This window comes from Polyodon spathula, chromosome 3 (genome assembly GCF_017654505.1).
Source record: "Polyodon spathula isolate WHYD16114869_AA chromosome 3, ASM1765450v1, whole genome shotgun sequence".
Lineage (NCBI taxonomy): Eukaryota > Metazoa > Chordata > Actinopteri > Acipenseriformes > Polyodontidae > Polyodon > Polyodon spathula.
In genome coordinates this window covers 47,430,158-47,458,154 of record NC_054536.1, presented here as the reverse complement: position 1 = coordinate 47,458,154, position 27,997 = coordinate 47,430,158, and the positions used below count along the sequence as shown (strand labels likewise).

The 27,997-nt window shown below is 38.9% G+C and overlaps 1 protein-coding gene across 1 annotated transcript; it reads left to right on the top strand.

Moving 5' to 3' along the window:
* The first annotated feature begins 44 nt into the window (after positions 1-44).
* On the top strand, positions 45-27,997 carry si:dkey-29h14.10. The gene is made up of 7 exons (XM_041245331.1): positions 45-134; positions 7,418-7,681; positions 8,433-8,471; positions 9,889-9,945; positions 20,820-20,972; positions 22,945-23,175; positions 27,769-27,997. The coding sequence occupies exons 2-6, from the start codon at positions 7,459-7,461 to the stop codon at positions 23,154-23,156; spliced, it is 684 nt and encodes a 227-aa protein (XP_041101265.1). The 5' UTR covers positions 45-134; positions 7,418-7,458; the 3' UTR covers positions 23,157-23,175; positions 27,769-27,997.

Below are 27,997 nucleotides of genomic sequence, written 5' to 3'. Positions count from 1 at the left end.
GTGCGCATGTGTCCTAAAAACGGCGCTGAAGGGCCGCACTATCTTTGATGGGGTGCACTGCTCTCTCCGCTTACAGCTCCGGATACTTTTCAGCGCCCTCGGAGTCCACTACCTCTGGTTGCATGCCAGCTCCGGTAGGTCTCTCCCTGGCTCCCTCTGTTAGTCCCTAACGCTTTTGTTCCGTCCCACTTCTGATCAATGCAGCGTTCCGGGGTAAACAAAGGGAGTCAGGCGACCGCAACAAGATCTCATTCAGTTTTTATTGACAAGGTCTGCACACCACACCACAGCCCACAGCAGCGTGCAAGGTGCCTATACCCCCAAAACCTGCGGAAACATGTAACATTTAGAAATAACAAGACACGTTATTAGACAACATTCACAACCACACTGGGACCACGTCGAATTTTTAAACATAACCCGTTTTGTAAACGTCCATATAGTCAAGAATTCAAAACACATCCCATAATGCACTGCGTGTTGACTCATATAACACGTAATTGAAAATGGAGAAGGGGTTTTCAACTAAGGAAACTCCAATGCCCATTGTTGTGTAAGCGAAGCAACTTTGGACAGCTAAACAGAAAGCAAGTGGAAAAGAAGAGATGGTCTGAATAACATAGAAATAACAAAACGCGATTTGCAAGACAGACGCGGAGAAGTTATACAGGAAACGTATCTGCAAACCAAGAAAACATTATGTCTTGTTACGGTAGGCTTCTCGTTTCAGTTAAGGGGTTTTCTCCGATTTGAATTCATTGCAGTGTAAAAAGTAAATACATTACTTAGCGTCCTGTACATTTTGTAAATATAATGTATGTTATTTGGTATATATTATGTCCTGTGACAATGCTTTATTGTACATAATATATTACTTTAGTTTCCATGTGTATGTACTTTAAGAGTTCCGTGAAGCTAGCAACAATAAGCAAAACAAGTTGATTACTTCCGGTTTTCAAAACGACTCGGCGCAGGCAAAGTATCAAAATAAAAGACCCGGCCGTATCCAGCACAACAAAATATAGTTTATGTAGCCATAGAAAGTGGGGTGCAATGTAATGTAGACACACTTGGGGTACAGAAAATAAAGTTACTTACTTAAAATGTACGTCCCTGTAATAATAGCAACTCTACTTTTTATGTCAGGTGTCGTGTTAAAACAGCCACTTCCCCTTCATTTTCGGGTGCTGGGTACACTCAAGACCCACTCGTGATAAAACTAAAGATTGTGCATCTATGAAAGTGGGGTGCAATGTAATGTACACACACTGGGGGTATAGAAAATAAAGAGGACAACACACTTTGAAATTGAATTACCTGTGCTTTAATTTGTAAAGTTAATTTTGAGTTAACAGCACTGGGGGGAGAAAAAAACAAATTTCTAATTTGAGACCTCGGCTCTCAACAGCCCCCTTCTTCAGGGCATTCAAAATATATAAAATATTTGCGCAGGATCAAATTTAACACTGAAGCTGATCAGATCCATGATGTCCTAAAAAACAAAACACTGGGAGAACTAGAAAAAAAAACTAAGTACTTGAAACATTAATTTTGAGATATGGCACACAGAGGAACATAACTTTTGATGAATTTAAAATTTATTTATACAGGAATAATTCCATGGAGAGCTAACTCATGTTAAAAGTTCCCTCATTTCATTGCAATACAGGGCAGTGTAATTACCACCAAACAGCAATGTTTTTTAAACATACATATACGCCACAGCTACTACTGTCGGACTGTTTTTAAAAACGGGACAAAATTCTAAAGTAAATGTTATGATAGGAACAACACCATATAGTGCCAAATATCGCATGGTGACGTATCTTTGTAATGAGGGAGTATATTTTGAATTTCCTTTTCATGAGTCCATTATATATATTTTTAATGTTGTACATTTCGCCTTGTTTGCATCATGCCTCATATCGATTGCAATAAGTATCTAGTGGGATGACTTTAACAGGAACAAGAACAGTGGAAATGTGAAGCAAGTCACTAGCTAAAAAGTTAGCCAAAAGGGTGTTATTTACAAAACATTCTATGAAATCTACTATTTTATCAAAGGGGATGTGGTTCAAGGATAATTTTATTTTTTAGGCAGCAGAATGTGAAAAATGTTCAAGGGTGTGAAGACTTTTTCAAGGCACTGTATAATGAAACTACAACTAAAAATAAATAATTAAAATTATTCAGTTATCTCTGATTTGTTTGGTAAAATTGACATTTGATTAAATTTACCCTTTGTAGGGTCGCCTTGTCGGGTTGCTTTTATATTCAGTATGGAATGGTCAGTTGAAAGTAAGCATTATATGTACTTTCGTTATTTTACAGTAATTTGGAGTATGTGGGAATCTGTTTATTGCAATCTCTGTAGAGGGCCTGCTCACTGTATGATTGTATTCGTTTCAAGTACTGTTGCTCAGACACCATGTTGTTGCTAATGCGGTAATAATAATTTAAAAGAAAAAATAACTTTTCCAGAAAGTGCTGTGGTAATTCATGCTGTGTGGATAGTTCATAATATTGTGCTTATTTATTATTATTAATTATGCTTTATCTAATTTATTTGCTTATTGTCATCACAGTGAAGTAAAATAGTAGGCAATACGAGCTAATTGATTCGTCTTTTCCAGAATGAGCTAGCCCTAAATAATTTCATGCCTGACGCCCTGTAGTAAACCCTGAAACTGTTTTTATTGGACGTTCATCACATTACAACTGTCAAGGTTGTATTTACTTAGTGTGGATAAAAATCAGCGTATTCACATTTAGAAATATTGTTCCCGAAGATTACGGCAGACAGCGATATAGATCCCCATGCGTATAGATCGCCACGGTTTTGAAACCGCAACATGTTTTCTTTACCATGGTCACCGAGTTTCCTGTTTACCATTATATGCTAAATTAGTTAACGCATTTCTGTCTCTACCTTTTTTTTTTTTTTTTTTGTTTAACGTCTTATGTAAACAAAACTAATATAAAAAGAGAATAAATAATACAGGAAGCTGTGTGGTCCAGTGGTTAAAGAAACGGGCTTGTAATCAATAGGCTCACGGTTCAAATCCCAGGTCAGCCACTGTGTGACCCTGAGCAAGTCACTTAATCTCCTTGTGCTCAGTCTTTCGGGTGAAATGTTGTTGTAAGTGACTCTGCAACCAGATGAGGTTCCACGTACTTTTATGTTTTTTTTAATAACACAACGGAACCCTGTTTGGGCCAGGGTTCATGCCAAAATAATAAACTGCTATATCTCTCTCTTTTACACCGCACTCTGCTTCGTCGATAAGCACTCAGTCAGTTCTCCGTCTTTCGCAGTCTCTCTCCGCTCAGACATTCAACCGCGTTCTCCCGCTCGTGGCTCCCCCCCCCCTCCTACTTATAGCCTCTGGGGGAACCGCCCACTGCGCACACACACACATACACTCACGCAGACACACACTAACGGCGTGCCCCGTACCCTCACAATACACGGAACCTTAACAGGATGTAACAAACAAGACAAACACAACGTCCAGGATGCTGCCATCGCCTGGGTCGTTACAATCTTCTGATGTAAAAGTCTTAAATGCCGTCTCTCGCCTTCCCCATCCCTGTGCGCCAAAAACTGTGCGCCCAATCACAGCACCCGCAGCCTTTCACTTTGTATCCGATCACAGCAGCCTCAGCCTCTCACTTTGTATCCAATCACAGCAGTCTTTCAGTTGAAACGTGTCTCTTAGGAATACTGGTAGGAAAAAATTACGCTGGCAGAACCAGACGGCCTACAAATTTAGTGATCACTTATTAATTCGTAAGTGCTATATGCTGTCTCTAGGATATACATATCTATTTTAATAGAAACACTATTGTAAAAAACAAATCGGCTTTGTGTTTTTTGGGCCCCCTGTGCATTGGGCTCAGGTTCATTGCACCTCTTGAACTCGTTTTGCCCCCCCCCCCCCCCCCAAAAAAAAAAAAAATTGACCTGCCCCTCATTGCCCACATCCCAGTTTAATATTCTAGTTACGCCACTACTTACGACTCATTAATTAAAAATGAACTCAAATAAACTTGGAGGTATAAAATGAAACTGACCAACAGGTATTGCAGATCACCATGGCTGAAAACTGGTGGAGACGTTTATATATATATATATATTCATTCAGGCAATACAGCATATAGGGGATCAGGTGAAGCTGCGTGTACTACCCTGGTTTAGAAACCCTACCCATCCAGACGGCTGACAGCTGCTGAAGATGCATTCAACACCACACTTGTCAAATACGGGTAGTGGGCACTTGAAAGGGAGGTGGCAGATACTGATGAAATGGACTAAAGTGCAGCATTAGTTCGTTCCCAAAATTGGCACTGCCTGATGTGAGACAGATGCATAAGGTTACCAGTGTTGCCAAGTCTCACAAGAAAAAAATTAAAAAAAAAAAAAAAGACACTGCCGTTACCTCAGCTGCCAGTTTCAATCTCCTGCTGTCAGAGATTCTCTCATTTCTTTTAAGTTGTGTTGGATTTGCTGTTGTGTTAAAAATAATAATGATGCAAACAAATAAAACACAGTCAGTACGTTCATTTGCAATTTTATTTGGTCAGTTCTGAGAGAGCATCAACAACTTGTTGGATGTTGTTGCGCTGTTTTGGGCGATCGAGCTGGCTCATGACATCCCGTTCACTAATTATACTTACTAACTTGGAGGGCAGACACGTGTTGTTTTTGGACATAGCTGGGATAAAAAAAAAGGACAGGAATTAATTCAGTTACATTTAAGCAGCAAGGGTATTCTCAAACAGCTGCATTAGTACTATAACACGGGCATAATACAGTTCATGGTAAGTGGTTTTATACTATAAACTCCCAAGAGATGACAGACCAGACATAGCAAAACACAATAATAAAAAGAAGCCGCCTGCATTATCATTAAGGTGAACTACACCACTGCTAACCATTAAATCACCCATCAGCCACTACTTTCTGCAGTCTTGGAATCCTCAATAACAACTGACCTGCTTGCTCCCTTGCAATATTTATAGTTAAGAATAAACACACTCATTAACATTTACACATGAAATGTGGGTTTCCATGCGAACCTGGGCGTGGATTTTCCTGTGTGTTTCGCCATTTACACAAGTAAATGAGATTTACCTTATCCCTCTCTTTGGCCGTTTTTTTCGGCCACAAACCTGATTTACCCGAGTAATTCTCCCGAACATGCACGTGCATGTCCATTTCACATGGAAATTGACCCTCACCAGCACCAGAGAGGGGGCCATTCGGCCTCTTGCTTGTTTTGGTTGTTAGTAGATTATTGATCCAGTGTCAGCACCAGTCTTACCAGTCCAGCAGTGTCAGCACCAGTCTTAAGAACATAAGAACATAAGAAAGTTTACAGCAGTGTTCAGCACCAGTCTTACCAAAAAAGTGTCTCCTATTTTCTGTTCTGAATGCCCCTTTTTCTAATCTCCATTTGTGACCCCTGGTCCTTGTTTCTTTTTTCAGCAGACACTGTCAGCACCAGTCTTAATGCAGAATTAGGTCGCCAGCAGTCTTCTTTGTTCAAGACTGAACAGATTCAATTCTTTTAGCCTGTCTGCATATGACATGCCTTTTAAGCCCAGGAATAATTCTGGTCGCTCTTCTTTGCACTCTTTCTAGAGCAGCAATATCCTTTTTGTAGCGGTCTTACCAGTCCCAGCAGTGCATTGTACAGCACCAGTCTTACCAGTCCCAGCAGAGTAGCTGTGCTGTTGGCTCAGCACGTGTCAGTCTTAATTTGAATCAGTGCTCCGAGTTTCAGCAGTGTTATCAGCACCAGTCTTACCCCAGTCCTCTGTTTTCTGAGCAGTGTCAGCACCAGTCTTACCAGTGTCAGCAGTGTCAGCAACAGTATTACCAGTCCCAGCAGTGTCAGCACCAGTCTTACCAGTCTCAGCAGTGTCAGCAACAGTATTACCAGTCCCAGCAGTGTCAGCACCAGTCTTAATAGTTCAGCAGTGTCAGCAACAGTATTACCAGTCCCAGCAGTGTCAGCACCAGTCTTGCCTATTTTTCTACTTTTGTAATTGTTGATGCTGTGCAGATTCCTGTGCTCAGAATTTTATTGAACTTCTGCACCTACAAGCTTCTGAATTTATGTTTTTCTTGTAATGTGGTTAGCGATCAGTTTTGTTTCTGGCAAGTCTGCAGCAGTCTGCAGCACTTATTTTGTTTTCTCGTACTTGTTTTCTCATTGCTGTATACCACAGCGAACGCCTGGTTTGCCATTTATGTTAGGTGCAATATTTCCCTAATGCAGCTAAAAAAAGTCCTTCTAAAAGAAAGACGGTAGTCCATAAACTTGCCTTTTCTGCCTCCTGCTAACCAAAGGTAAGAAAATAAGGAATAATGCAGTGCCAATATCAGAAGAAACTAAAAGGCTTGTGAAACAGTTTTTTGAAAGGGATAATATATCAAGGCAGGCTCCAGGAATTAAATATGTAGTTACAGTGAAAAGGGGTGGAAATTGCAAAAACATCACCTCTCCATGTCACTGCTTCAAAGAAGATGAATATAGGGCTTAGAACTCGCTTTCAAAGACATTGTTTCTCGAATATTTTGACATTTCTGAGGTATAATTTTAAAAACATATTGTGTAAAAAGATATCGTTCCCATCAAAAAGTATGTGGAATTATTATATATAATTCAAACATTGGTAGTGCTGGGTCCGCATTCCAGAATATTAGTAGTGCTGGGTCCGCATTCCAGAATATTGGTGGTGCTGGGTCCGCATTCCAGAATATTGGTGGTGCTGGGTCCGCATTCCAGAATATTGGTGGCGCATGGGCTCCAGCGGGCCATATAGCCCAGCATCTGTTAGTTTTAATAAATATATTTTTAGATTATTTTAAATAGGGCTTTAACTCATGTTTGATGTTCATTAACTACTGATGGCTTCTTTATCAACACTCTGACCAGTTCAATTAACGTAAAAATCCATGTGCATCATGTTTTTTAGCAGAATCGGGTACATTTTTTAGCCCTTGTAATTTCACTCTGCATTAAATTGAAGTGTGTCAGAAAAGAAAGCGTTATAAAAGTTTGTGGTATTAAAAAACAAGAAACATGGAGGATTCTACTTTAGACTGCTCTCTAAACCACAAAGTATGATTTTTATATATGAAAGATAAACGTGCTGTAACGTTATGGAGAAGTAAAATGTAAATCTGAGCTGATGGCACAAACTCGAGAAGCCTCTTTCTTGTGGGAAACCTATTTAGTTCACAATGTGTCCAAGACTGAAACAATGTTTCAACCTATTGTACTTAATTTGCTCGTGAAAACACATTAATAAAATTCAGCAGAACACAAGAGGGAGGATTTATTTTTAAATGTTATATTCCTAATACTTCTGTTATGATATTTTTTTTCCTTTTTATTGTTACCTTCAGTAGAAAACCTACGCAGCCACAGCTATCACCTGTGTGTTTCGATGTCGGGGATGCTAGTGGAAAAGATGGCAGATTACCTCTTGAATGCCCAGATTATCACCAGGTTCGAGTGTGATGTCATCAAATCCAAACCTGTGAAACTGGAGAAAGCCTCAGAGCTTCTTTCCACCATAATACGTAAAGGGCAGAGAGCTTGTTTGATCTTTTACCAAACACTGGAAACATGCGACCCCTTCCTGAGTGAAAGAATAACAGGAAAAACAGGTACAGTCAATATAAATGGGTATTTTCATTAGGCTTTTAGAAACGACAGTTTTTAATTTGTTCTGGAGCAGGGCTTCTCAAACCCAGTCCTCAGGACCCCCAGTGTCTTCTGGTTTTCATTCCAACTGAGCTCTGTTACTTAACTAAACCCTTAATTGAACTAATGATTAGGCCTTTTAATTGTTTTCAGCTCTTAAACAGTTGCAGGTTTCAAGTTACCGATAAAATTGTATAAGTAACTTGAAATCTGGAAATTTTTAGGAGCTGAGAACAATTAAAAAGGTCTAATTAAGCAAATTATTAGTTTAAATTAAGGGTTTAGTTAAGCAATTGAGAGCTCAGCTGGAGTGAAAACCAGAAGACACTAGAGAGATAGGTGACCATTCCTTGTATACCCAAATTGTAGCCCTGTTCACACTTGTATCGGAACGATATTGTTAACATTTGATTTCGGTTTAGAATATACACCGATAACAACTCCAATGTGAACAGACATTGAGATACTGTTCCACAATGACACCAGTATAGAAACTCCAGTGTGAACAAACATTGGGATACTGTTCCACAATGATACCAGTATAGACCAGTATAACTTGACTGGGGTTTTTCATTGTGACTATGACAGGTTTGTCTTTGCAATGTTTGGTTTCTGTTCCATTTAACTTACATGTATAAAGTGCATAATTATAGTCATAAATACACCATGATTAATGTATTTATTATGTTTTCCCTTTTTATTATTTTTTTTTAGCAAGAACAATACATGCTGTGCCAGTAATGACTCATACAAGTAAGTATTTGTTATTATTTTCATGAAGTTATAATATGGGAATCTTGAAATTGTGAATGTTCACAAAACTTTATGTAAATGTCATTCAATAGATCAATAAACAAAATAGATGTAAGCCACCTTTTTCTTACCTCAAAGTGGAGCTGAGAATGTACAGCAAGCCACACAAATTCATGTGTCTATGTGTCTAATGGAGGAGAAGAAAAGTGAACACAAGATCAGTGAAAAACTATTTCAGCTTTCTCCTTCAAATAGCTGTATTTGTGTGGTGGAAGCCCATACCCTTGATTTCCTGTAATATGAATAGGGATCTCTTTACTTTTAATCTCTAAAGTTTCAAAGCACAAAACTTGGTTTCTCAAAAAAAAAAAAAAAACTTGCTTTTAAGTGCATGCAGGGTGTCACTGTCTAACAGCCTCATAGAAATATTCACACTTCGTTATTTATTCATTCGTAAACTTGTGGTGGCTGTCAGTTGTAGCTTAAACACCAGCTGCCCGATTCCCAAAGAGAAGTGCTAATTGAATGCTTGTGCCTAAACTCAGACTGACTTTCCTTCTAATAACTTGTTTTCCTTGGTAAAAAAAGTGGACGTCTTCATAGTCAGCAGATGAGGACACCCAGGTGATTGTCAAAGCTGCTTTTCATAAAAAAGGCAGCAGCAATCAGAACAAATTGAAGAGTTGTTTTGCAATTGAAAATTGAATAGGCCCAATCAACATTAATAACGGTCAACAGTAGTTTGCACCTCAGCAACATCCTACTTCCAGATTCTGGTGTACAGCCTGGATTTAATCAAATAATGGCGGTGCCATAGTCACTACACAATATAGCTATGGCGGTGCCATTAATTTAATTTAGGCCCTGCTGTGCAATTGGTTAGCTAAAAGGAACTGTGAGACTCCCGTTTTATTTTAATTACTGTAAACGTTATTCAAGGTTTATAACATGTACACAGAAACCAGCAGCATTAAACATTTCTGCTCATAATCCTGGAGTTCATTGTGTATTGGAGAAAGGGTTATTTTTTTAATAATGCAGTCTTAACACTGGAACCCTTTTTAGATTATTTTAATGGCTGTACCGAATCCAACACATTAAATGTTGTGCTGCATTGTCTTAACTTCAGTCCTAAATATTTGAACCTTATTAAAAGTTAATACATTGTGTGTAGGGTATTTCTTATGTAGAAGAGACATCATCTCGTGCAGTTTGGGTGAGAGTTCATTTCACCCTAAACACGACATATTATATATCACACAAACAAATATTTCTCAGGAATAGCTTTAAAATAAATGTGTTTTTTTGTTTTGTTTTGATTTTTGAACATTGAGATTAGGTATGGTGTGCTGTGCATCTGTACAAGATGTATTGTGAGTGGTTGATTGCTGATATGTGATTTATAATTGTTTAACAGACTCATTTCCCCAAATTGTCCAGAAGGAAACTAACACAGAAGTGTTTTCACAAGAGAGTAAGTAAAATGTTTTTTTTTCAAACTTGATTAATTGTTTCCGCTGAATGTTGTTCATCTTAAAATATAATAAATAGTAGGGTGAGCGAAGCAGGAGTGATCGGTGCTACTCATGAACTTCAACCCATCATATAATTGAATACTAATCAATGAATTACAAGCTTTCTGCATTATTTAAAAGTATAAATACTCTGGTATACGTGAATAAAAACCACAATAGTCATACTTTGACCGTTTTTGCTTTATTTCCAAAATATCATCTCAAGTGTTTTGAAACCAGTACAAATGTAATAAAAATATGAATTTAGAGTCAAAAGTACACATTTAAGTATAGTATAGTAATTAAGAATACATACCATGTGCAATTTATTTTTCCTGTAGTACTGTATCTCAGTGATCTCATAACTCCGGCCAGTCAAAATGCGTCAGTGATGACAGCACGACATGGCTGGATGCCGCGGGTCCGTGGCACAAGTTTTTTTTAGCGCTGTCCTTATTCACTCTTTGTCGACCTTGATTCGTGTTTGTATCATAAATTAAAAATAGACTGAGATTTCAAAATCTAACCCAACCAGGGCTGAAGTAAGATCAATTTGCTGTTGAAGGTGTCTATAATTAAGGCTACGATTTTGGCAATATAATTTTTAATACATTTCAAGGCCGAGGTGCAGCAAAAAAAAATTACAGTACATACTTCAGAATCGGACATAGTTTCTCATCAGTCGAAGCTCTCCGAACCTTTTTGGAAAGGTGTACAGCCTTAACATATTGTCAAACCTTTCAGCTGTCATTCTAAATAACCTAAAATATCTCTCACTGTCACATACCCGCATCTCTCTAAATAATGTTTGAAATGATCCCTTTCAGGTTCTCTGTTGGTTGAGAGGATGTCTGTACCACCAATGTTGCTTTAGATTTTTTGTAATCCTCTTGTTTAGAGGTATCGCATGTATCTGCAATGTAAGTGCTGTATGAACCAGGCTTTAATAGTTTTCCACGATTAATAGCTTGTTGTAAAGAAAGCCTCTAAGTTGGTAAACTTCTGTTATCGGATGCGTTTGTTCTTCTGTCTTTACAGAAAACAGCTTGCTCACATTTTTTTTGCATTTTAGCTGTCATAGATTTATATGCTTGCTCGCTCAGCTATCTCATTTGCTGACCTATGTAGCTACATGTAAATGCTATGTGCATACACAACCAAACAATTTAGATACCCTCAGATTTGTATCTTCAGTGCATGACTGCATTTTTTAAAGAAATAAAAGAAGCACCTAATCAAAAGCTATTTCCATGACAATCATAGCCTTATCTATATATCGTCATTTAAACCAGTAACCTATCATGGATGGCATTTTAGATGTGTGGGCGGAAACGTGATATGCTGCTTCTATGATACAGGGTTTTTGTAACCTCAAAAATATATTTAAAAAATGATTGCAGCACAGGAATAATATTTTGTTATAGGCTTTAATGACTGTGTTTTGATACATAGTAAACAATATAGTTATCTATCTGTCTGTCTGTCTATCTGTCTGTCTATCTATTTATCTATCTATCTGTTTCACTGTATAGCATATATCTGCAGTAAGGACTTGGTGCACCAACAGAACTTCTGTGTCCATGCCATGCTATCCTTGCAAGTCTGCCTACAGTGTTTTTGGGAGGTTTGCTTGTACACTTTAAATCTTTCAATTTAAAACCAACATCTAGCTCAGAAAGTTTTTTTTTTTTTATTTGTCAAGTGTTGATCTTTTTGTGTATAAGGCTCAAAGTCAGTAGATGGCGTAACGCAAACCTAAGATGGCCGGCAAGCAGCAAAAGAAGATGAATTTGGTTTGTTAAAACACATTTTTACAATTAAAACACATTTTTGGGGGCATTTTGATTTCAGATATATGTTTAAAATTGAAATGTAATCTATTTGGGATTTTGTTTGTTGAAATCTAAAATTTAGTTTGACCACCTTATAATAGGGTGTATAAAATTAAATAATTCCCTCACCTACGTATCTTGCATGTTATTTGGTTTCCAATTTTTGTTTTATTTCACTTTGTGAGATTAATTGTCTCACTCGCACATGTCACAGTGATGAGGCAGAACTCCATTGTGGGGAATTAACTCAAAGCATTTTTAATATCAATCAATCTTTATTTAATATAGCGCCCTTCACAATAAATTGTCACAGGGCGCTTCACAACAGAACAAAACAGCAATTGTTTGGTGAGCACAAAAAACAATCAACAATAAATATAAAAATGAAAACTATACTGGTGAATTGCATTACAATACAAGATGATAACATTTAAAATATGAACGACCGATTATAAAAATATGTCTTCAATCGGGTTTTAAAAACAGCTACAGTTGGTGCCTCCCTTACAGAAATTGGCAGTTGATGCCATAGTTCGGGAGCCCTAAAGCCAAATGCTCTACCTCCTGTGTTCTTTTTAAAAATCTTGGGGACAGTAAGCAGTCCTGCGTCCTGGGACCGCAGTGGTCATATCAGTGTGTATGGGATTCAAATATCATTTAAATATGAGGGAGCTAAACCATTTAATTCTTTGTATGTAATAAGCAGGGAGCCAATGTAGGGCTGCCAGTACTGGGGTAATGTGATCATATCTCGTACTTCTTGTTAGGACCCTGGCAGCAGCATTCTGCATAAGCTACAGTCGAGATAAGATTGATCTGGGAATACCAGAGAACAGAGCATTGCAGTAATCTAGTCTGGATGTTATAAGAGCTTGCATCAACCGCTCTGCATCTTGCCCGGAGAAAAAGTACCTTATCTTAGCAATATTTCTTAAATGAAAAAAGGATACTTTTGTTATCTTTCTAATATAAGGTTCAAATGAGAGAGATGGGTCAAAGATTACACCCAGATTTCTCATTTTAGACCTCAACTTGAATGGAACTGCAAAAACATTTGAATTTGTATTGTTTAATAGATTTTTTGATCCTAATAGCATCACCTCTGTTATCAGTTTTTTTTTTTTATAATAAATACTGTTTTGACATCCATTGTTTAATATCAGCAAACATATAGTAAGGATATTTGCAGTTGAGGTGTCACCTGGTTTAAGGGATAAATATAATTGAGTGTCGTCTGCATAGCAATGCATATTGACGTCATGTCTCCAGATAACATCACCCAAAGGCAGCATGTAGTGGGAGAACAGAATTGGCCCAAGAACAGAGCCTTGTGGAACACCACATTTAACTTCTGGTAGAGCAGAGGAATCATCGTCAGTTTTAACATAGTGAAACCTATTTGAAAGATGAAACCAGATTTAAACCATCTCAAGACACTACCTGACAGTCCAACAAGAATTTCAAGACATGCAATCAGAATTGAATGGTCAATGGTATCAAAAGCCACACTTAAGTCCAGAAGAATAAGAACAGAGGGCAAACCCTTGTCAGAAGACATCAGCACATCATTTACCACTGTGATAAGAGCAGACTCAGTACAGTATCCAGGTCGAAAGCCTGACTGAAATTTTTAATTTACATTATGTACGGAATGTGTTCAGTTGTTTAGCCACTGCTCTCTGTAGAACTTTGGATAAAAAGGGAAAGTTTGAGACAGGTCTAAAATTATTAAGAACATTTGGATCTAGGTTTGTTTTTTTAAGCAATGGCTTTATTACAGCAACTTTAAAGGAGCTGGGGACAGTACCAGATGACGGAACCATTTATAATACTTAGTCATGGTATCTATTTTAGAAAATACTCCTTTACATAATTTAGTGGGAATAGGATCAAGCACACATGTAGTTGATTTTGTCCTATTAACTAAATCAGTTAGATCAAGTTGGTTGATAAGAGCAAAAGATGCAAAGGTTTGATCTACTAATTTTACCAGGTAGTTTTATCATCTAGGTCAGGGGTGTCAAACTCCAGTCCTCGAGGGCCACAAGGTCTTCTGGTTTTCATTCCAACTTAATCTCTCAATTAGCTTAATTTATTTACTAATTATTTGATATCTGATTTCTTATATTAATAATATTATTGTTAGAATGATCCATTAAGTCATCAGACTATTTTTCTAAGCAAAATAAAAAACCTGTATTTTTCCATTTAGCTTCTAGCTTACGACATGCACGTTTAAGCTTTGGAGTTGTAAGATTGAACCACAGGGATGATCTTTCGAAAGCTACTTTTTTTGTTTTAAGAGTTGCCACATTATCTAAGATGCTGCCAAGGGTGGAGTTGTAGCTGTTCACCAATACATTGACTAATCATGAATAAATAGGTGCTGAAGTGGATACAGCTTCCAAGGATTTTTCAGTAGTGGAGGAATTTAGGGAATGGGTTTTAGTACAGTATTCTAGGGGTTTTATTGGGCTAGATATTACCAGTTCCATAATAATAGCAAAATGGTCAGAGATTGCAAGATCAGTTACAGACAAATTCAAGACCACGGGTGATAATTGGATCAAGTGTATGGCCATGGATGTGAGTCGGGCCTGATACATGTTGAACATAACCAACAGACTCGAGCAAACTCATGAAGTCCTTGCCAAGGGGATCTCCATCTACGTCAACGTGCCCATTGAAGTCACCTAGAACCGCAGTTCTATCATGCCAGACAGCGAGCATCGAACAGATAAGAACAGAGAGTTGGGTTTAGGAGGACGGTAAAGAACAACATAAATTGGAGTTTAACAACTAACTACAAAAGATAGAATTTCAAATGAAAAGTATCCATCTACATCTTTATGAATAAGGTTAAAATATTGTAGTAAGACTGCAGCCCAACCTATAGTGCGTGCTTTCTGAAAAAATGAGAAACCAGATGGACAAGCCTCTACTAGTGGTATATTATCATCTTGTTTTAAGCAAGTCTCAACTAACATTAGAATATCCAACTTTGTTTCCAAAATGAGATTGTTCATTAACAGAGACTTGTTACCAAGAGATCTTGTATTGAATAACGCTAACTTGAAAGAGGTTAGTGCCGGGCTACTAGAATTGCCCCTTGTTGAGGTTTTAATTTTGATTAGATTTGTAGTTCAATACACTCTTGAAGAAGATGGTAGTTTACAGCTAGGGACAGATTTTATCTCAATATTATATTTAGCTGGTGAATTAATTGGGGCCCCTCTAGGCAATATAATAAGTCATGGATTTCTTAATGTAATTCTCTATATTTTGTTTTAGTAAAAATGAGCCTCTTCTGTTTGGGTGAAGAGGTCTCTTCCAAAAGCTATCACAGTTATCAATGAAGCCTAGATTTTAGCCTAGATTTTTTCGCAAAATGAAACTAGTGAAACTATTTTCATATTCTGTACAACCACAATAAACATCCTACATAAGCATTGCATAGCTTGTGATTTGGAATTTAACACTCATAGTTAATTTACAAATAGAATACAAAATAAATATATTAAGTTACACACAGGTCTATTTAATGATCCTGTAACCAAAATAGAGATTATAACTGTATCTCACCCAGCAGCAATATCCAATATCTGATGCAGGCCTCAGTTCAGTACTTTTCTTTCCTGATGCTTTCTCGCTGATGTTAGTAGGGTTTTAGTTTTCGCGGGAAAGACAATCGGTCAGCAAGTAAAAGTGAAGCTCCCTTCCTCAGGTAGAATGCTAGTGCTGCTGCTGTTGCTACTGCTGATGTTGGATTGGGGCTGGGCAGTTCCTGGTGTGCAGATCCTTGCAGCTGGACCTGGATCCTGGGCCTCGGGTGTGTTGCAGCCTTCTACTACTGGATTGCAGCTTCACTGCTACCTGGATCCAAATTTTCTGCTGCTTCATTGGTGGATTGCAGGCCTCTGAGTCCAGAGCTTCCCTGCTACCTGGAGTTGTTTCCTACTGGAAAGGAGGTTAAGTGACTTGCTCGGGGTCACACAATGAGCCAGTGGCTGAGTTGGGATTTGAACCGGGTACCTCCTGTTTACAAGCCTGTTTCTTTCTTAATAGTATTTAGTAGAGAAGATATTTCTCTAAACCAGGCTGAGCTCAAATTGAAAAAATAAGTTTCAATGAAGAAAATGACAAATTTCATTTCACGGGATGTCTGGTGGGGCTGTAAGGATATAGCAGAGGAAGCAGAAATGAGCTGTTAGTAAGCTAATATCGAGCAGGGGACACTTGGCCAAAGATAGAGTGACAAGCGCATAGCTATGATAGATAGAAAAGAGATCCCAACTCTCCAGTTGCCGAGGACAGATCTTGGTCGAAGGTCACGTTCCTGAGGATCTGAAAACATATAAAAGGGCTCTGCTCGGCAGAGTCACCTCTTGGGGCGACGGGACTAGTCCAACCGCTTAGGACTGAAGGGAGCGATAGTAAAGGGTTCTCTGACTGGTCTGGTGCTGACCTCGCATGGGGTGAGGCACAGGTCTCCAAAGCCAGGAGTGGGAAGGCATCCTGCAGGGAACCTGCAACAGAGAGAGATGGTTTAGTCTGGGACTTGGGCACTAAGAGCGCAGAGCCAGATGGTGAAAGTCTCTAGCGTGTGCGATGAAAGCGAGGATACAGTCTTGATTGATCGGATATGCAGATTCCAATTTTGAGCACAGAAGACTGATAGCAGTTACAGCCTGTGGTGCAGACAACCTTGTGGATGGAACACATGCAGCGGGGCTGGAGCTGCTGCAGAATCTGAATCATGAAACCCCTGAATCCTAGAAATGAAGCATCTGTGAAAAGGGACGAGTCGTGGGGGGCTGAGATGTAGTCTTCGTAGAATAGTGAAAGCCCATTCCAGTTTTGAATTTTAATATTGCACATATTTTGATGTCCTTCCTGGATTCTGTGATAAACAGAATGATAAAGCGTGGCTGGAAGACTTAAATTTGATGGGAGGCACTATAGCGTTCTGCCCATTGTTCTGCGCTAGTGGTTCAAGTGAAAGAGCAAACAGCATAGGTGATAAAGGGCATCCTTGCCGGCTTCCCCTCAACATATTAAAGGGTTCGGAAGTAAAGCACCAGTAGAGACCATAGCAAAAGGATTGGCATACATTGCACAAATCATATTGATAACATTTTCACCCAAACCAAATCTCTCTAATACCAGCCAAATAAAGTTCCATTCAAGTCTATCAAATTCCTTCTCTGCATCTGATAGGACAGCACAAGGAGTATTTAGATCTTTTGCTTCATGTATTATATGTAATAGACAGCAGACGTTATCTGCAGCAAAGCACCCCTTCATAAAGCCAGACTGATCACGGTGAATAAGTTAACAATTCTAGAATACAGCTTCATGAAATGGAACGATAGTCGGCACATTCAGTGGGATCTTTCCCTTTTTTAGGGATTAAAGAAATTAAAGCCATGTTTAGATAACAGTGAAATGCACCTTTCTCGGCTGCATTTATCACATTAAGCCAAATTGGGCCAAGTATGTCCCACAATAACAGCAGCAGCTCTGGGGGATGCCTTGGAGTCCTGGAGTTTTGCCTTTTTTTAGTAGTCACTAGTGCTGCTTTCAGCTGATCAATAGAGATGGGTCTGCCCAATTCCATTGCCTCTATCTCGGATAGTTTGGGAAGATTTAGGTTTTGCTGGAAGTCAGTGCAAGCCTCCTTATCTAGGGTGGAGCTGGAATTATACAAATTAGAAAAAAAGAAGTGAAGGTTTGCACTAATGTCTTTGGGGTTGCAGATTAGACCTTTTGAAGGTGAGCGGATTGTTTCAATTAGATGCACGAGATTAACTTTGTTTTAATTTTAGTGTAAGTAATCGGCTGGGTTTACTGCCTTGAAAGTAATATTTTTGTCTAACTGCATAATAAATTCTGCCCTTCTTAAAAGATCATTAAGTTATACCCTGGCAGGTCGCAGTTTTTCTTCATTAGTTTGGGTATAGTTACTTTTTTGCACATTTTCAAGCCACAGACATTGTTTTTCTAGATCATTAATTTGTTTTAATCTTGATTTATTTTTTTTTTTTTTAGTGTGAGAAGCAAATGAGGAAGTGTTGTCTCTTATGAAGCCTTTGGTAACTTCCCATACCATAGCTGGGTCATTCACTGAGGGACTATTAATTTCCAAAAACTCCACTAACTTGGTTTTAAATTGTGAAACGAATTCTGGGTTTCCTAATAAAGTTACATTAAATTCCCAGCGCGATGATTTTCGCACTGTAGGACGAAACTGAAATTCACACTGTATAGGGTTGTGGTCCGAGATAATCGCAGGAAGCACTGTTAATGTATTGGCAAATTTAATTAATTCAGGAGAAGACATAATATAGTCGATTCTTGAGTGTGTTTTATGACATGATGGAAAAACATGTATAATCTTTTCCAGAAGGGTTTTGTAGACGCTAGATATCTGAAACATTCAGATCCTGTTAAACGGTTAAATGCTTGAGATGCTAATTGTTGGGAACTAGTAAAGGCACCACCTGATCTGTCCTGTTGCAAATCAAAAACAGCATTCATATCTCCCGCAATTATTAGAGAGTAGCCCGATAGAGCCAGTAATTCCCTTCTTAGAAGAGTGAAAAAGTTTGGGTCAAAGACAGCGGGGCATATATATTAACAAAAGCAATTTTTCTATCCTGTAATGTCGTATGTATGTAAGCCAATCTTACCGATTTGTCATCGCTAACCCTTTCTATATTAAAATTGAGATTGCGTTTAACAAGAATAACAACATCCTTTGTCTTTGAACCATCACTAGATGTAGCAGCAACTTTGTAAAATTTGTTTTGTAATCTGTATACAGCTACTGAACGCAAATGCGATTCATGTATAAATGCCAGATCCACATATTTCCTGCATGATATATCTAGACATTTAGTGCGCTTATTTGGACTATTGAAACCGCTCAGATTCCAGGACATAATTTAAATTTTAACCATTATCAAAAATAAAGCCAGGAATTGTACTGACGAAAATCAAATATTTTCCCTAAGGATTACAACACAAACCTTGTGGAAAACACAATGCTATCAGCTGATGCAACGTGCGTTGTCTGTGTTTAGTAAATAGGACACAAACTAAGAACAACAACAAAAAAAAGTATAAAGCGTATTCTGTGTGACAAACAACTTTCTGTGAGGTCCCAGATCCCTTCCCCCCTCCCCTCTAGACTGCTTTGTTTCCCTATGGCTATGACACATAACAATGACATAACGCAGTTCTTGGTTCCCAGATCTCATCCCCATTCCCTTCATATGCTTAAGACAATACAACCATTTTCTATTACCCCTTTTTAGTTATCTTTATACACTAAACATCCTATACATATTAAGAAAAACATTAATAGTAGCAATATACAAGGAATAATATTTATCAGTCTTTCCAAGCTATATCCACGGTGTGTCAGTGCGTTCGCATGCACAAAAAAACCCCCCAAAAAAAGATTGTGGTCATCTGTATTCACCCCGGAACCTCCATCAAATTTGCTGCGTCCTGGGTCTCCTTCTCGTCAGATTGAAAGGTGAGCCGCTTTCTGCTTGTATAGCGACTGTTGTTAATTCCCCTCAAAAAGTTCTCTGCCTCAGTCGCTTTCTGTTGTAAGAGACTCGTAAGGTAGCTGGATAAATGAGGAAATATCTAGCACCCACCTCTTGTAGTTCTTTCCGAATTTCAACAAAGGCCTTTCGTTTCTGTGCAGTAGCCGTGCTGTAGTCGACATAGAATTGTAGAGTTTTGCCGTTGTCATGAATGGGGCCCATTTTTCTGGCCCCCTGCAGAATGGCCTGATGATCTTTGTACCGGAGTACCTTAAAGATCATGGTGCGTGATACTTCAGAGCCTTTGGAATTGCCACTGTAGATTCTGTGACCACGTTCAATCAGTATGCGGTCACCTGCAAGTAAGGGTATCCATTTTGGAAGCATTTTTTTGCAGAAAGCTAACAGGATCATCTCCCTCTCGGTTCGGTGACAGCCCACATATCCTTACATTGTTGTGTGGATCTGTCTTCAAGTTCAGCTAATTTAAGATGTAGTTTGCCATCTCGAAAATGCAATGCACAACGTCACGCTTCATTGTCCTTGTCTCAGATTGTGTGCCGTCCACCTTAGTAATTAACCCACAAACTACTGTCATATGGGAATCTGTATCGGTTTTAAGAGATTGCATAGTATCTCTTTTCTCTTGAAGTGAAGCATTCACCCCTTCCATCACACTGCTAATGACATTAGAGATCATCAACTTGAAGGAGCTTGAGACGATGGTTTGAAACGTTTCCCAGAGGGGGTTGTAGCCGGTGAAAGCAGGTCTTTTTTATGCCCCCACCTTATGACAGTGAGGAGGTTAGAAAAATAATTAAAGAAAAGTTAATTTAGCCTTGAAATTAACTAAAAAGAAGGGTAGGGATTAGAGTTCTCACCGACCACTGCGTCTGTAGGTCACGTGAACACATTTTCATAAAGTACTAACATGAGGTTTACTTGTGCCTTTTTATAGCTGAACAAGCAAACAAAAACTGAAATTTAACTTTAAACACTTCAAATAAAACAAAAACGGACTGTTTTGGCGCTCGTTTATTACATTCCACATAACAGAAAGTCCAACAAAAAATATATAATAATCTATGTAAAAAAATCACTACACCACATTTCCAGGAAGTTGGACACTGTTTAAAGCAAAGCATTACAGAATGACGTGCTTGCCTTTTTTCTGTCCCATGAGATTCTGACTTGCTCTAAAGCAGCACAACACTATATATTAAATTTCACATAACACAGAGCTCTTTTTCATTGCCTTTTATTTTGTTTTAACTGTCACACAACTTTGGTGAGGTGGTAAATATAAATAACATAACAATGACATAAATAACAACACGCAAAACCTTAGCAGTATTTCTAAATTTGTAATTGTATTAAGAGAACTGGCTTGTGTGTAAGTTATGGTTAAGTAGTTTCTAATTGTGTTTATTTGCTATTTTAATACAGGTGGACATAGCTCATCCCCTTCGAATTATACCATTGCCATTTATAATTCTAAGCTAAGTGGTTGCGTTTTTGGTAGCAACAACAGCTTGTGTATTATGAGAGGAGGAACCCATGAAGATCCTGAAGAGTACAGCAGTGCTTATAGCAATTATGGTATGATTGTTTTTTGTGTACTTATAGTTTGCATAACACAAAACTGCCCCTAGGTATGTATAGTATGTCAGTTTGTTTATATATACAGTGCCTATAGAAAGTCTACACCCCCTTGAACTTTTATTCACATTTTGTTGTGTCAGTGCCTCAGAGTTATATGCATTTAAATGATTTTTTTCCACTTATCTACACACAATTCTCCACAGTGTTAAGGAGAAAAAAGTTTTTATTGAGAAAAAAATTATATATTAAAAATACAAAACTGAAAGATCATAATTTGATAAGTCTCCACCCCCCTGAGTTAATACTTGGTGGAAGCACCTTTGGCAGCAATTACAGCTGTGAGTCTGTTGGCATAGGTCTCTACCAACTTTGCACACCTAGATTTGGCAATATTTGACTATTCTTCTTTACAAAACTGTTCAAGCTCTATCAAGTTCCTTGATGGATATCTATCTTCAAGTCATGCCACAAATTTCCGATTGTTGAGTATGCATCAAACATAACGCTTTGCATTTAGGTCAAAAAGTTCATTTTTAGTTTTGTCATACCACAAAATCTTTTGCCACATGGGTACAGAATCTCCTGAGTGTTTGTTTTTCTTACTTCAAACGGGATTCAAGGTGGGCTTTCTTGAGTAATGGCTTCCTTCTTGCCACCCAGGCCAGATTTATGGAGTGATTGGAATATTGTTGTCGCATGCACACTTTGACCAGTCTTGGCCATAAAAGAATGTAGCTCGCAAAGTTGCCATTGGCCTCTGATCAGTCTCCTGATCGCAGGGTTTTGATGGTGCCATACACCTTCCACTTCTTAATAATCATTTTGACCGTGCTCCAAGGGATATTCAAGGCCTTTTGATATATATATAACAACTTTGTCCCAGAGTTCTTTTGAAAGCGCCTTGGTGCTCATGGTTGAGTCTTTGCTTTGAAATGCACTACCCAGCAGAGGGAACCTACAGGAACTGCTGAATTTATCCTGAAATCATGTGAATCACTACAATTTAACACAGGTGGAGGCCACTTAACTGGGTGTGTGATTTTGAAGGTGATTGGTTACACCTGAGCTAATTTAGGATTGCTATTACAAGGGGGGTGGACACTTATCCAACCAAGCTATTTCAGTTTTTATTTTAATTAATTTTCTACAAATTTCTAGAATATTTTTTTCATTTGGAAGTTGTGGGGTAGAATGTGTAGATAAATTGGGGGGGGGGGGGGGGGGGGGGGGCATTTTATTTTAAGGGTGAACATTTTGAAAGGGGGTATAGACTTGAGAGAGAGCACTATTCCAATTGTTGATAAAACTTGGTTCTGATATAATTGTTAGTATCAGGATCTGGATATATAGTGAGGTGCCTTATAAGTCACTAATCTTTAAGTGCAAAAAAAAATTGATTGGCATTCTACACTGATTTCTCATGAAACGTGTTATTGTGCAGGTTTCCCCACTTTCAGTGTATTTTTGTCTTATTAGCTGAAGCACTTATGATTTCGCTTTTTTACTATTTTTGTCTTATTAGCTGAAGCACTTATGATTTCTAGGGGTCTTTCTGAGGAAAGGCAGGTGTTAGCATATTATAGACATCTTTGTTTATTTACTTTACCTGTTGCTTAGCTTTAATTTTTTTGCTCTGTTTTCACTTTGTCAGAGATATTGTTTCAGATGGTCGTACAATAATAACGAAAACAATAACGAAAAGTTGGTGCATTAAGTAGCCAAGCCTCTACAACCCATTGCACAATTAACAGGTTTCATGATTGATCAATGAACAACCAGTCAGCTACAATAAAACAATATGGAACTCTAAAAGTAGATGTGCTATTTTGCACTGACAAGTAACCATTAGTTATTAAGAGTTATCTGAATCTGAATAAAGGAGATATCTGATTGTTTTACATATGTATTTTTAAAATTTAAAACTGGTAATATCCTGCACAACTATTTCAAATTGTTTACTCTGTTTAAGGAAATAAATCAAAAAGATTTTGCATGGATTTCAACCCTGAGATACAACAGTCACTACAAGTACAAAGCCCTGCTGTGCCACCTCTTACCAGAAGCATAGAAATAGTCAGCTCAGACTTGGAGTATGTGACTGCTGGCAATCACAATGTACTGAAAGTGGAAGTGGAAGAGGATCAGGAAAGTGAAGAGGAAGAACCTGGAAGAGAAGACTGAAAATTGCCAAGCATTTCTGGTAAAAATAAATAAATGATACATGCAAAAGGAGAATTAGTTTCAAATGTCATTTTGAATAGTTCCTGATTTAAAAAAAAAAAACAGAATACTGCAAACTTTGAACTCTGTTCTTATTTAGAACCAGGAGGTCAAGGAAATTCATGGTTAAATTAATTTTAATATAAGCATTTCTCTATTTAATTCTGTTGACTGTGTTACATGCTGTGGGGAATGGGTTGTTTCTTCAAAGCTGATTAGATAAGGCACAGGCCACAAGATTTCCATTACATGAGAGTAGATGTTGAACTTCATGCTGATTTTAATTTGGCTCTCGCCAAGATAAGCACCAACTAAGACATAGCTTTGCAGTAAACTAATGTGATCCATCTGCATCTCCATCTGATGATGTGGATATCCTTCTGTCTGGTGTTGATGGCTGAAGTATAGTGCTGGCTCCAGGGATCAGCTCATTTTGCCTCCCCAGCGCATCAACACACACAACGGCTGCGATGCTGGCTCTGTGGATCAACCCAGTGCGGTCTCCCCAGCGCATCAGCATGACAACTGTCTGGATTGAGCTAAGTAGGGTACATATCTAGTGTCTTCAGGTTGGCACCTTTCATCCTCGGTGTTACGTTGACTAGCCCACGACACCTCAAGAGGGCTCAACAGTGATTCTGGCGTCCCAGCATCACCCCCCTCCATCCCCCACTCAGCTCAGCCCAGCTTACTTGCCTGTACATCAGCATTGCTTTCTTTCTATTGTGCTTGAGATCCCCATCCATAATCTTTCTGTCTCAACCACAGCCAGTTGCCGCTCCTTTCTGCTGCTTCAGATAAGTTCTTCGCTGTGCGACGCAACTCTTGGCCACTGAACCCGACGTCTCTGAGAAACCGGGTTGTAGAGTGTGCCACAGATCCTCAACAACCCACCTCCGCTGGGTAAACTCGGACTCTCTATTCTCACTGTTCTGCTTCAGCAGCTAGTTGCGCATACCGAAGTTTCTTCCTCTCATACGCCTCATCCACAGCATCTTCCCATGGCACTGTTAACTCTACCAGATGAGCAAAGCGTGCTGAGCCAGACCACTTGACAATGTCTGGTTGAAGGTTAGTGGTAGCAATCTCAGGTGGAAAAATAAACCGTTGACCAACATCTGCCAGCATCTTCCAGTCTCTAGCAGCTTCCAGTTGTCCTGAGGGAGGCTTGATTTTAACACCTTTTCTTGGTGGTTGTTCTCCTGGATGGAGGAATATTGTCTTTTGTGTGTAATGCTTTGATGGAACTGGTGGCAACTTATTGGTCAGGTTATGCTAAGGCCAAACATCGCAGCACCTGGTCATGGCTCCAAGTAAACCATCCTTGGCTAAGACCACCTTGCATCCTGTCTTGTGTTGTTCCACACTCTCCCATCTCATCCATTCTCCCTGCTTGGCCTGGGAAATGGCATTTACACACCTAATCCTCTCCTCCTGCTTTTGCACCTCATTAACTACCAACTTCCTCCATTGAGCCGGGGTTGCCTTGTGCCATGTAGGAGGAGCTGAACTGAGACCAAGCCTCCTTTTCCATACTGAACTTGCCCCATAATATCTCCGATTCGAAGGGCAGCCTTAGCATCTTCCACAGCTTTCTTTGCCGTCCATTTTCTTCCAGTTTTCAACATAGGTGCTGCCTCCCTTACGCATTTGTCATGTGAATCTACTAATGTCATTTCCAGTCGGACTTTGGCACATTTAAACTCCTCGATTAGAGCAGAGATTGGTAGCTGTAGTATTCCTTTACCATAAAGTCCCACTCTGCAGAGGCAGCGTGGAACTCCCAACCATTTCCTGACGTATGAACCAAGTAAAGCTTCCAGCTTCTCGACTGTTGTCAAGGAAACCTCGTAACACAGTCAGTGGCCACAGCAGTCTTGGCAGTAGACCAAACTGAAAGCACCAGAGTTTGTTTGCCTGGTAAAGCGCTGCTGTCTATGCTCTTCAGCCCTTCCACTGCTTGTTATGTAACTTCTTCCACACGAACTGTGTCCTTTAGATTCCCGTCATACCATCTCCCTAGACTTTTCACCTGCTTCTTGGACACAGTTGGTATTGCCTCACTATTAATGTAGAACCTTTTATCTACTACTTTACCTTTTAATTATAGAGCTACACCTTCCCAATAACCGATTACTGCAGGCTACTGTTGTAGACATTGTTGTCATGTCATCCATGTATGCTCGAGTTGGTGGTAGTCGCATTCCAGAAGCCAAGCGCTCTCCTCCCACTACCTTTTTTGATGCCCTTATAATTACTTCCATTGCCATGGTAAAAGCCAGTGGAGAAATGGTACATCCTGCCATTATTCTAACTTCTGGGCATTGCCATGTTGTACTGAATTTTGAAGTTGAAAAACTAAATTGCAAGTCTCCAAAGTAGGCTTTCACTAAATTTGTTATTGTCATCGTTACGCTGAAAAAATCAAATGCTGCAAAGAAGTTCATGTGGCACTGAACCATATTCATTAGCCAAATCCAGGAATGTCACATGGAGCTCCTTCTTGCTGGTTGAATTTGTTGCCAGATTACGCTGATGTGTTCTAAGCATCCTGGGAAACCTGGAATGTCTGCTTTTTGTACTGAAGTGGCAATGAAGCAGTACTTTAATCGGTAGGTTGCCAATCTCTGAGCAATAATGCTGAAGAAAATCTTGCCTTCTACGTTTATAGGGAAATAGGACGAAACTGACTGATGCATGTAGAATCTTTTTCTTTTTGTATAAAGTCTCCACCTGCTCTGCGCCATGCTCTTGGTACAACCTGTTTTTCCAATGCCGCTTTCATCAATTTCGAAAGGATTCATAGAACTCCAGAAGCACACTTGTATACCCTTTATGGAACTCAGTTAGGCCCTGGAGATGATGATGATGATTTTGCCCTTGCTTTTTTTACAGCTTGCTCTACTTCTTTCCACTTAGGTGCACAGTCCTGCATTTGGTGTTCGGGTGGATTGATCGGTGGAAAATCTGAAGGAATTGACATAGGCTCCTGCCTTTTTTGAATCTGTATGTGTTTCCTCCAAATATCTCTCCAGCTCACTTAGATGATTTTAGTGTGCCATTTTTCTCACTGGTGAATATCTTCTTTACAAATTTGAATGGATATTTATAAAAGTTAGTTCTCGCACTCTTTCTTTTTGTAGCGTTTCCGTAGGCGCTCAGCTCTGCGTAATGTTGCAAGCTTATCTTTTATGACCCTTTGTAACATATTGAGTCCCTCCTTCTGACTTTTTGTTCTGCTTTTTTCCATTGCTTTCTCAACTGCCTCCTTTCTAACTAAGTGTTCAATCTCTCGCTGCCGTCTAGACTTTCCAGGAATTGTTTGTACTTTTTCCTTCCTTTTTTTCAGTTCCAAACCTATGTGTAGATGATGTCCCCAAATTTATCCAGATTCTTTTCAACTGTTCCATTTAACCTTTCCAAAGTAAAACAGAGATCAGTGTTTACTGTGTCCCACGCAGTTTTCTCACAAGCTCTTGGCCATTTAACTCCAGGCTTGTGCCCGTTGAGGTTCTTTTCTCTCTTATGCTGGTTCGTCTGACCGGGTTCGTAAGGATCATTAGGTTCATCACTAGTTGTATCCGTGCAAGTACTCATCACGTCTATGACAGGGGTGCTGATATCCTGCGAACTGTGGTTTGCTTCCTGTTTTTGGATTTCATTCAACTGATTTGACTGACTTCATAAGTACTGATCAATGCGAGTCCCTTCTCCCTCAAGGATTTCATTCTCCCTTGATGGATCTTCAAACCCCTGACCATTGTCGCTTTGCTCCAGTCATAGGCACAAACCTGGAGTTCCATGTCTTTGCTAACTGCAGATCTTGAACTAGTGTTTTGTGAAGTACTCTCCATTCTCATATCCGTTTCCGTTGCTAAGTCGTTAACCGTGTTATCCAACGTTGAATCATCTTCCACTCTAAGGGTATTTTTCTCTTTAATTTCTTAGAAGCCTTGGGTGGGTGTCTCCAGCATCCTGTTTACCTTACACAAACTGTGTTAACTCTTTGAAGCTCGCTTTCCAAAATGTTGTCTGATTGTCTTCTCCTAAGGTGTCATAAAACTTACCAAGCTACAGTGCAGTTGTTCCATTATTGTGTTAAAATTTAGTTAAAATGCTTTAAGAATCATTTTTAATTACATAACTTGTGGACACAAGTTTAATAGTTATTTTAAGTAAGTTTCCCAATAAATCTGAAGTGTTTGTGTTCTAAATGAATATTATAAACTAATAACTATTTTTTAATATTATCCTTTGATTGTATTATGACGTGTTTTATATGCTTGTAATCATAATTTTTTTTTATAGAGAATGAAACTGAAATTTGTATGCTTCTCCAATGAATGTAACTCAAGTTATACTGAATAGGAGGTTCAAGTGATCAATGTAAACCTTTTGATAACAAAATAGGTGGATACATTCCATTTCTAACACACCCTTTTTGTGTGACACGCAGCTGCCTATCAAATACTATGAACCAATGGAAGGGCCGACAGGGATTTGTTTACAGTACAAGGGAATGCCTATACATCATGTTATTTAAACTCAAAACAATGTATTTTCACTCTCTCAGCTATCTGCTCTTTTCGCTGGATTCACTCTTCAAAACATCTCATCACTCGCAATTCATCAAACTCTGAAGTTTTTCAATGAAGACGCAATGATGTAATCTTCAAAGCTGTCCTGGAGGAGATAGGCTGCGTCCAGAACTACAAAAGCTTTTGCCTACAGTACAGACTTCACAAAGATACTGCACTGAGCTGCTGCACAGGTAACTTCTACAGAGAGGACGGCCATGTTAA

Bases quoted from the DNA above. Each gene is read 5' to 3' on its own strand.
- si:dkey-29h14.10 (XM_041245331.1), top strand. From the start codon at position 7,459: ATGTCGGGGATGCTAGTGGAAAAGATGGCAGATTACCTCTTGAATGCC. The intron at 8,472-9,888 runs GTAAGTATTTGT...ATTGTTTAACAG, and splicing joins GCCAGTAATGACTCATACAA to ACTCATTTCCCCAAATTGTC. The intron at 20,973-22,944 runs GTATGATTGTTT...ACTCTGTTTAAG, and splicing joins CAGTGCTTATAGCAATTATG to GAAATAAATCAAAAAGATTT.